The sequence below is a fragment of the Trichosurus vulpecula genome, chromosome 1 (genome assembly GCF_011100635.1).
Source record: "Trichosurus vulpecula isolate mTriVul1 chromosome 1, mTriVul1.pri, whole genome shotgun sequence".
NCBI classification, from domain to species: Eukaryota; Metazoa; Chordata; class Mammalia; order Diprotodontia; family Phalangeridae; genus Trichosurus; species Trichosurus vulpecula.
Genome location: NC_050573.1, coordinates 91503541 through 91514695, shown reverse-complemented (window position 1 = coordinate 91514695; position 11155 = coordinate 91503541). Strand labels below are relative to the sequence as shown.

General features: G+C 37.6%; 1 protein-coding gene across 1 annotated transcript in view; it reads right to left on the bottom strand.

Moving 5' to 3' along the window:
* Window positions 1-3944: 3944 nt before the first annotated feature.
* AGO2 (argonaute RISC catalytic component 2) overlaps window positions 3945-11155 on the bottom strand; it is a 175557-nt gene continuing 168346 nt past the window's right edge. The window contains exons 18-19 of the mRNA XM_036763392.1: window positions 8020-8219; window positions 3945-6158 (exon numbers count right to left, since the gene is read on the bottom strand). Of these exons, the coding sequence (XP_036619287.1) occupies window positions 6050-6158; window positions 8020-8219 (309 nt within the window). The 3' untranslated portion in view covers window positions 3945-6049. The remainder of the gene's footprint in view (window positions 6159-8019; window positions 8220-11155) is intronic.

Below are 11155 nucleotides of genomic sequence, written 5' to 3'. Positions count from 1 at the left end.
GACATTCCAACGTAACTACAAGCTTATCAGTTAACCTCTTAGAACTAGAGTAACGTAGCTATAAAATCACACACCATACATGAGTAATACTGTAATTCTGGGGTCTCTAGCACCTACAAGTTAAATAAAAAGCAATTTGAACAGAAAGCTAAACCCATAGCTCTTGATTATGACTGATTCAAAATAGGTAAAAGAGAGATGTCCAATTTTTTTTGTGAACGTTGCCTTTCTATAAAATTTGACCAAGTGCTTGAGGTGGCTTAAAGAAAACAAGCTTTGGAGCCACAGATAATATGAAAGAAAGCATAAAAGGAAAAAAAGTTCAAAACCTTTACAATCTTCTTTAAATATTTTTAAAAACTCACAGAGAAAATATATTAGAAATGAAAACTGAAAAACATCCTTCTAAAGAAACAAACTAAATCCATCCTTCATGAAATGTCACCAGACACAAATTGAAGAGAATAAAGGAATTTTAACCCACGCAGCTCTAACATCTTAATACTGTAAATGTGGCAGTATCACAAAAACAAAGTACATCAATGATAGCATTTCTATTTCTGCAATTCATAACATTACATACAGTCTTTTTCAAACAGCTACAGCAGATGACAAAGATCTGACACAAGTAAAAAGGAAGTTCTCAAAAAATCAGTGCAATTATTTTGAGTTGAAGGTTTGCTTATAAAACAGACAGCATGTGTATATTTTGGGGCACACAGAGAAACACCCACAATATAAAAGTCAGAAGTATACTGTTTAAATTGAAAAAAAAAGTTATGCCAGCCTAAACAGCCAGTGAAATTACTAGGGAGCAGTTTGCTTTGGGAAGGACCTAAATATAAATGTATTTTGAAAGGGATTAGCCTGAAGAGAAGGAAATTTTCATTTGATGTACATTCCTTGTCTTGTGGGAAAAAAATATAAGTTCAGAAGAGATCACATAAAAATTTCTTATGGCTTGTCTAGGCCACCAGAATGGCCCTCTGTATTAAGTCAGTAACCAAACTTTTCTACATACACTCACTAACTGAATTATGCTAAACACAGGGAAATGCCCATTCAAAAAATTCACTGTTAGCATTGAAGAAATCTGAAACTATGAGAAGTGTTGAGATCCTGGTCATCATAGCATGGTATAGTGGGAGAGAGGGGGGAAATTCTGGATTTTGAGATAAGACCTAAGTTTGAATTTTGGCTCTGCTCCTTGTTATTGCTGTGACCATGGAAAAGTCACAACCACTCAAGGTTTCAATTTCTTTTTTCATATGTAGAATTCTGGGCACGGAAGGGGAGAGAAGGGAAAGGAGTTGGACTAAATGATCTATAAGTTTCCTTCTAGTTCCAAATTCTATGATAAATGAGAAATCATCTACAAGTTATGTGGTGCTTAGCACCAGACACCATCTAATTGAGCCTTACTGATGTAGAAGTAAAAGCATAGAACTAAAATCAGAAGACCTGGGTCCTTGTTCTGCCTCTCACTCACAGTGTGATTTTGGTCACGTCATTTCCCCTCTTTGAGGCCATTTCCTCATCTGTCAAATGAGAAAGTTGACCCAGGTTATTTCCAACTCTAGCATTCTATGACAAATACTTAAAGAACTCTTAATGTAACATTGTCTCTATTGGAAAAAAGGCTGGTCTAAATTTAGCATTACTTAGATCAAGCACAGGCAAATATTTTAGAAGGGAAATCTGAATTACAGATTGATGAAAAATTACACAACTCCATGTAGGTAAGAAAACTAACAATCTGTTTAGTGCTCTGTCCTTGCAAAATTACATTCATGGTGTTCCCTTCATAGAAGTTAAAAGGACCCATGCTAAGCTAAAGCATAAAGTCTGGGATAAAAATTTATATCGTAATAACTTAGGTTCTGTGAAATGGAATAGACCCTTCGGCCAAATCAAACTAGGGTGTTATATTGAAATAAATCATAATTTCTGCATTTAATTAAAAAAACTAGGAACAAAACCTCACAGGTCTCTTTTTATGAATATTCAAAAGCCTGGGTAAACATTAGTTTACTGGCCGCACCTGGGCCTAGATGACCACGATTTTAAGCTATGTTACCAAAGTGCACATTGAGGCTATGATAGAAATGATTCCAGCTCTGGGTGCCCCTGTGGTTTTGAATGGGATGCTTTTCAAGGGGAAGTTTATTTTCTTCTCAAAAGTGAGTTTGGGAAAACTATGTAAAGGCAATGTGATTTTTAATGGAAAAATGGAGACACCAGGTCCATGGAGTCACAAGTTTACATGCAAAAAGATGCCTTCAGATAGAAAGTAACTCATAATCCTGAAAATGCCAAAAGTTATTTTAGCTTTACAAAACCTAGACTAAGGAAACCCAGACTTACCAAAGATGGATAAGGGATATTTTCACATGACAAAAGAATTCACCCACCCCCAACTGGCTTCTTTAAATAGGCTTCCCAAGTCTACTTACATCTTGGTTTACAGATCATTAACTATGGGTGGTAGGCAGAATTAAAAAAACAAAACAAAACATATTCCTGCAAAGAGCACTACAGTCAGAAGACCTGGACTTAAAAGTTTGGCTCTACTACCTACTAGCTGTGTGACCTTGGGCAAGTCATTTCACACAGCTATTGATACAAGTTTCTTCATATGTAATATGGGTACAATACCTGTCCTTATTGACCTCACTAGGTTGTTGTGAGGATCAAATGAGATGGATGTGAAAGCACTTCTGTAAACTGTAAAGCACTATATAAGTGTGAGGTATCACCATCATTAATGTGTGTAAATAAGAATGTTTGTAAACCAAAACATTTCAAATGCTTAAAAGGAATCTTATTGTGAACAGCAAAAAAAATTCTATTGCAAAACTTTTTTTAAAGCAATCAGATAAATTGTATCTTTTATATATACACTGGAAACTTTATGTCACTGTTCACATACCCAGTTTACTTAAAGTGAGGTACACCTATTTCAGACAGGCAGGGTGAAAAAGCAACGAAAGAATGTGGCCCCTGCCAGGTGAAAAGAGAATCACAAATGATGAGCATAAGGGAATATTCACTTTAAGGAAAGTAATGGGTGTGCTTACTAGCAACACCACTTTGGGTAAAGCACAGTTCACCTGTTCACAATATCTTGGGGGCATTTTATGTACAAACACAACCAGAAATAACTGTTCGGAAAGGAATACCTTTTGGCCACCATGTAAAGAGGGTCTTAATTTTGAATTTCACCTCCAAAAATTCTATATACAGTCATAAAATTCATTACTAGTTTAGAGATTTTTTTCTTCATTGTTTATAGGAGAAATGAATTATTTTAAAAATTTTATATCCCCTCCCTTCCCCCCAAAAAACCCCTAACTGGTGAACTTTTACAAAACAAACTATTACCTGAGAGACTGTTCTAGTTAGAGCCATTCTAATTTTGTAAAACCAAAGGATTACAAACATACTGAAGATATTTTGGTCTATTAATGCTTTGTATATTAAAAAGTCTTACAAAAGCAGTTATAGCACAGACCTATAGAGTAATTCTTAAAGTCCTTTAGGCCCACTTTTAAGAAAATATTCTTCCCTTTGAAATATTGACAGGAACATACTAGAAGAAGTCTCTATGAGTCTGTGCTTGATTGGCAATTACAAATGTACTTCTAGCTTAGAAAGGCATCCCCCAACCCCCTTTCTGTTGTCCATTTCCCTCAATATTCCCTTGTGGTTCCAATCAGTGCGAAAAGCAGGTTTCTTCCTGAACCTAATGAACTTCAATAGAGCCCACAGGTGCTTTTGGAAAAGGGTGGAACTAATTTGATTTTGGTTCCTACCAGTTTGGTACAAGAAAGAATTCTCTCTTTAGGCTCTACCTCAGGTTAAAACTTGAGCCAAGAATGAATTTTTACCCCTCTCAAAATAGGTAAAGTGCCACACACCATTAAAAGGGAAGGAGAATGGCAACATTTCCTGTAGAATCTTCTGGAACAATTTTTATATATATATATATATATAAAATGAAAACGATACAGCAAATGACTTAAACAGCAAGATAAGACTAATGCCATTAGAAGATAAGCACACACATACTACACACAAACACACACACACAAATACATAGATATGTAAATAACACTCATCCATTTGTTATTTCAGCCAAAATAACATGGGCAAGGTGTTCATTATAACTTGAAGTGTGGTTAAATCCCCCAAACTCATAGCCAGTAAAATAACAAATATAGAGAACTTAGGAGCCTACACCACAGTCCAGTCCATAGCTCCAAATAAGCTGGTTGCCTGCCATGTTGGCTGGAGGTAAATGTGGTTCAATGGTAGAACAAAATGAGAAAGCTTAATGGGTGAAGAAGCAAAGGTTACTTTTCTCCTATGTCTACACATTTAACATGGATCAGTTGCTTCAAAATATCGCACAGAAAAAAAAAGCAAATCAGCACAAAACAGTGTTCTTGTTTGTATCCCCTCAAAATTGTCCACGGTATATCATTATTAGTGCAATGGTTTATACATGTAATAAATGCAAGTGACCCCAGTGTGCAAACCCTGACAGAAATATACATGCCTCGTACTTATCGATTTTAATGCTTTTCTTAAGAGAATGGCCAAATCTCTCTTACTATTGACTTAATGCATAACAGAGAGATTACTCTTTCTCCACAAGTAAACGTCAGTGATTTCCTAGATATTTTACTGCATAGATTCCATGACACTTCCATAATAAAACCAGAAAACAGAACTGCCTTCTTGAACATCAACAACTTTTGGCTTCCCAATAATCAAAAGAATAAATAAATTCCATTTTGTGCTTAAACCCATGGAGAAGGGAGGGCATGTGCCCATCAGAACTGCTCATGGAAACAACACTGCCTGCTGTGATGTGGGCACACTTGTTATTTTTGGAACTGCAGGTTAAACTATCCACACTAATTATATGCCTCTCTGATCTCTGTCACATTAAAGTCAATTGCATATTTCTGTACTCAAACATTAGTATCCACATGATGTGGTTTTCATTTCTAGAATCCAAAATGCTCTTGATATGTTAAACAGAAAACATGAGGAGCACCCCTTGGCAAATAAAATAACAGCGCCTAACCTATCACATTAATACTGCTAACCATATATAATCTTTTTTTTTTTACATTAAAGACTTAACAGTGAAAAAGGATTGTACTGTATTTATCACCACAGACCCGTATTCTTTAGAGACTTTGGAAAGTAAGTATCACAGTCCTAGAGGACAAATCTTATGACTAGCTGTCGGTACTTTTTTTCTTTTTTTTTTTTCCTACAAAATTTTATTAAAATGGCACTTATCTGCCAATTGCTCGGACCTCTTAAAAGTTTTCAACATGTCCTATTTCCGGCAAGAGTTTCGTATTTTAATCTAATAAAAACATCAATAACGTAGGAGAAAAGGAGGCATTGGAGAACAAAGCTCAGAAAATAAATCTGCCATTTGCTTAGTAGAAAGTTGGTTATAAGTTACAATGGGAGCAAACTAGTTTGCCTTTGAAAATAAAACTAGTGGATGCATACAGAATAGCCAAGGCTTTAAAACCAGAATAGTGTTCTGTGTTTTTGTTCCTTTGTACTCTTTAAGGAAAGTCACAGCTTTTGAATCCCATCAATTTTGTGGCGCATTAGATTGTTCACAAGTAAATTGAATGACAGGTAAAATAAAGTCTGTTTGTGTGTGGTTTTTTTTTTGTTTTTAAAGCCCTGAGATAATAGCTCTTGAATTAATTTTAGGAAACTTGGGTCTGTATTCTGAAAAGCAGCCTATAGATTTTGGCAAACCACATTTCCAACAGTGGCAGGGGTGGGGGATATGGGTGAAAGATGAGGGCAGTGGGAGGGGAGTTTTACAGGTCTGCAGTTCAAAATCCAAGTCTTAATTCAGGGACGGCTTTCTTTCTTGCACATGGTAAAGAACCTAGATGCATCCTGCTCCTTGCTGGCTGTCATGGGAGGGCTGGGCAACAGTTGGTCTGAGTGTAGCTGGTCTCATGTGAATCCAACTCTGTCCTAAATCGCTAAACACTAAAACATGTTAAGCAAAGTACATGGTACGAAGCGTGTCCTGATGAACCTGTACTGCTTTCGCAAGTGCTTGGTGGTCTCTGCCATTACTCTGACCAGACGTGTGGCTTCCTTCGGCACTAAAGGGGAGGAAACAGATGAAGAAACATTCAATCTATCCTGAAAATGAATTTTTCATGGTGGAAAAACAAATACAGATAAGGAGAGAATTGTATCTAGTGAGGGATTGAGAGATACAAAGATAATGGAGAGAAAAAAATCTATTTAGTAGTGGAGAGAGTGCTGGCCAGAGAATCAGAAGTCCTAGCGTCTTGATCTAGTCTTCTCTCTGCCACAAATTAAATCTGTGACCATGGATTGCTAAGCCTCAGGTTCTTTATCTGTATGTAAACTGAGGCAAATTTAGACTAGATGACCTCTGAGGTACCTTCCTGTTCTACAGTTATATATGATTCTGAATTTTCTAGACCAAGGCCAGAGTGACTGAGAAAAGGAAACTCCTTAAACTGGGGTGCCAAACTCAAATATTATCTATATTTTATTTTTATTTATTTTGTCAAACATTTTCCCAGTTTTGGTCTGGTTCAGCCTTTAGGCAGGCTTCTGAGAGTTTGACACTCAACTCTACCTCAGACTAAAAGTAAAACAAAAAACTAGTGATGGTAGCAAAAAAATCCCATAGCTGCTCCCACCCCTACCTCAAACCCAATTGGGTTGATGGCCAAGAAAATTAGTATAGGTGTAAGGGTCTCAAATTAAGAAAGCCTAACCAAAATTAAGGTTTAAGGAAGATTTAAAATTATGATATACATGACATTAAGGTTTGAACTGAATTTGTAAAGTTTGGAGAATGTTGTTGCCCAAAAGACACTTTGGTGCTGGTTTTTTTTGTTGTTGTTGTTGCTGTTTTTGTTTGTTTTGTTTTTTGGAGGGGGGAAGGCAGGCCGATTGGGGTTAAGTGACTTGTCCAAGGTCACACAGCTAGTAACTGTGTCAAGTGTCTGAGGCCAGATTTGAAGAACTCAGGTCCTTCTGACTCCAGGGCCAGTGCTCTACTCACTGTGCCATCTAGCTGCCCCCTCCCCCCTTTTGTTTTGAAGCCGTTTTTAAAGGCTATTATGACTCTGGGCAGCTAGGTGGTACAGTGAATAGAGTACTGAGCTTGGAATCAGAAGACTCATCTTCATGAGTTCAAATCTGGTCTCAGACACTTACTAGTTGTGTGACCCTGGGCAAATTACTTAACCCTGTTTGCCTCAGTTTCCTCATCTGTAAAGTGAGCCGGAGAAGAAAACGGCAAACGACTCAGGTATCTTTGCCAAGAAAACCACAAATGGGGTCATGAAGAGTTGGACATGACTGAAAATGGCTGAACAATGGCAAATTAGTAGACTTATAAGTCAGAACTGAAAGATCATTCAGTCCAGCCACTTCATTCATACACGTGGGAACCCAGGTAAGATAAGTGATTTGCTGAAGGCTGCTGAAAGCAAGCAGATCTGGGATGTGAACTTGGGTTTCCAATTCCTAGTGCTGAGCTCTTCACACAGCATTGCAATTTAATTTTTCCAAAGGAATACCGAAAACCCCAACTATTTTACTAGGCCACAGCCTTCAGATTGTTGCTATGAACAAAAAGTTTTGGAGACAAGGAAATAACCCGGAAAGTGGTTGAGGTTTTTTTTTTTTTTAAATCACTTCTTTTAACAAGATTTTCAGGACATTTTCAAATTACTTGGATTATCTCTCCTAATTTTGTAGGTATAAATAAGTTAGGAGTTGGTTAACAGCCAATTCAAAAAGAAGCTACCAATTCATGGTTTTGAAATAACGCCATTTCAAAGTGACCATGGAAAAAAAGTCAATTTTGATACAGAACTTCTCATTTCCCCTTAAAACTCAGCCAGTGGTTCTGACCAAGAATTACAAAGCTTACAGACCAGGGTGTACAGACTGAATGGGGACCAGTATTCTACTTACCTATCATGTTCTTTATCCACCAGATGATATCTGGCCCTAAAGGCCACCAGGTGCGCATAATAGGCTGGTGCAGGGATAGAGACAGAGCGTGTACAGCGCACATAGGTATGACACAGTTGATAAGTCAAAATCTGTAGTTCATCTGAAGAAAAACGATTGTCATCCCAAAGGACATGATAGTGTGAAGGCCTGCTTGTTCCCTAAAAATTAAAAATAGATTGGTCAAGTCAAACTCCGGTTTAAAAATAAACAAAGCAAAAAGCAACTGTCTAGGTAAGAAACAATTATCTTACCATTAATACATATTGGGTTAGGAAGAAGAGTAGACATATTCTTTCCTCCTTCACTGTCATTTCCAGACCATTTTTTAAAATTACCAACTTACTTAACAATTGTCCAGTTCATACAATCTATATTGGCCAATCTAGGTCACCTGGTTCAGACCCTGGAGGCAGTGATCCATTGGATTCTATACAATTTTTCCTTCCTTTATCATCAAACAATTCAGTACCTTCCCCAATTCCACCTTCATGCATGGGGACTTCAATATAAAAATTGATCTATCACTTTCAGCAACCTATCTTGGCTTCTAAGTTCATTAACTGTATCAATTCCCAGGATGTACAACCTCACTCTAGACACTTGAAACACCAAACCAAATTAAATATAACTGGGAAATACTTAACAAAATAAAAGTACAATGTAGATAACATTAATTTGTCTGTTTTTTTTCCTTTTTTAAGTCAGTATGTGATGGCAGGGATGCATTTCTGTTTGAGTTGGACACTACTGCTCTATACCACTCACCCACAGAGGTTGACATGCTCCTTGATTTCCCTGCCAACCATATTTGGACTGTGTCTATGTTATAGAACTCTGAAATTCCTCTATGCATCATGATTCCAACCTCATCCATCCATCCATCCATCATCTATCTTTATATCCATTTATCTACATCCATCCATCTATCTATCTGTCTGTCTGTCTATCTATCTACCATCCCTTTGCCTTACAAGTCCGATAGAGATTCTGTGCTTTTACTACGAACTTCTCTCCATGGTTCTTAACCTGAGTTCCATCAACTTGTTATGATATTTTCATAATGGAAAATTAACATAATTCATTACTTTTATAATCCTATGTATTTTATTTTTGGCATTTTGTGGGGGAGGTAATCGAGGTGAAGTGACTTGCCCAGGGTTACACAGCTAGTTGTGTCTGAGGCCAGATTTGAGCTCAGTTTCTCCTGATTCTGGGACCAGTTGTTCTATGCACTGCACCACCCAGCTGCCCCTTTACTTTAGGCATTTCAAGAATATTATTCTGAGAAGGGATCCATAGACTTTATCAGACTGCCAGAGGGGCCTATGACATATAAAAGGTTGAGAACCTCTGTCCTGAACCATTTATCACTCTTGTTCAGGTCTCATTTTTCTCTTCTCCTAGTCTTGACAAGATCAACTCTACAGTTTCTGTTATTTTTAAACCCTTTGTCCTTTTGCCATTCACATTTTGCTAAACACCACTCCTCTTCCAAACTCCCCACCCCTCCCACCTTAATCTACCTTCTCTGCCTGTCTGCCCATGCTGCATCCTGTACTGCTGGAAAAACTGAGATGTTATCTCATTTTAATTGGACCATCACTGCTGTATAGTAATCATTGTATTCTTCCTTTATCACCTTTTCCATAGTGGCAATTCCATACCTCCTCTTTTCTTCTTAACCCACTTATACCATCCATTCTCTCCTAAACAGGTCTTGCCTCCTACTTTATTGGGGAAACAAATTCAACAAAATTTATTAAGTGCCAACTATGTGAAGGTACCACCTTAGGTGCTGGTGATACAAAGCCAAAAATGAAACTATCCCTGACCACAAGGAGTTTACATTCTATCGGGAGGTGAAGGGGTGGGGTGGGGGAAGAGGAGAATATAATCTGCACACAGGTAAACACAAAAATATATACAAAGTATTTTCAAAACGAGGAGCATACTAACGACTGGTTGGGAGAGGTATGCAGGAAAGACCTCATGTAACAGGTGGTACATGAAGCTCATGAAAGAGCTGTACTTTGAAAGAGGCTGGAAATTCTATGAGGTAGAAGGGAGGAAGGATTGCATTTCAGACACAGAGAATTACTTGTGCAAAAGCAGGAGATGGGAGATGGAACATCACGTATGAGGAGCAATTAGCAGGCTAGTTTGACGAATGTAGTGTAAGTGAAGGTGAGTAATATGAAGTAAGGCTGGAAAGGTATAAGGGCTTGTGAAGGGCTTTAAATGCCAGGCTGAGAATTTTAGGTTTTCCTAGAGGTAACAGGGAGACATCTATTTATCTTTCTATCTATGTAGGGGAAAGGCATGATTGTATCTGTGTTTTGGGAATATCAGCTTAGCATGTATTAGATTGGAGAGGGGTAGAAACTGGAAAAAGGAAGACCATATTATAATATTCAATATAATATATAATAAGGTATATTAGAATATCCAAACAAGAGGTAATGAGGATCTAGAGGTACAACTAATAAGACTTAGCAATTGGCTAGACCAGGAAACCCCATGGATAGCACTGGGGTGCTAGGGTCCACAGGGGCACGAAGAGTTGGACACAAAACTGAATGACTGAACAAGATCAGTCATCCAATAATGATACTATTAAGTGCTTACTTAATAATAAATAAACATTTGCCATTGTTGTTCAGTTGTCTCTAACTCTTCATTACCCCATTTGGGGTTTTCTCGGCAAAGATATCACAGCGGTTTGCCATTTCCTTCTCTAGCTCATTTTACAGATGAGGAAACTGAGGCACAGAGAGGGGATGTTTCTTACCAAAGACTTGTGGTGTCTTGTCCACTCCATTATGCCCCCCAGGTGCTCTACAGGGCAAGTAATTAACATGGGCTAGAGTTTTCAGTGTTTCAGAAATAATCAATAGGTACATGACATAACCTAGGCTTTCGATGGTAAAGTTTTCTTTCATTTTCTTTTTTTTTTAAAGAGGATAGTCTATTATTCATGCTCGTAATGAATAAATACTAGTCTTTTACCATGCCTGACTGCCCAAAGAACATCCCCTAGATAGCCGGAACCATTTCTCATATGGTGTAGGCATTCAACAATCATTTGGCTGGGAAT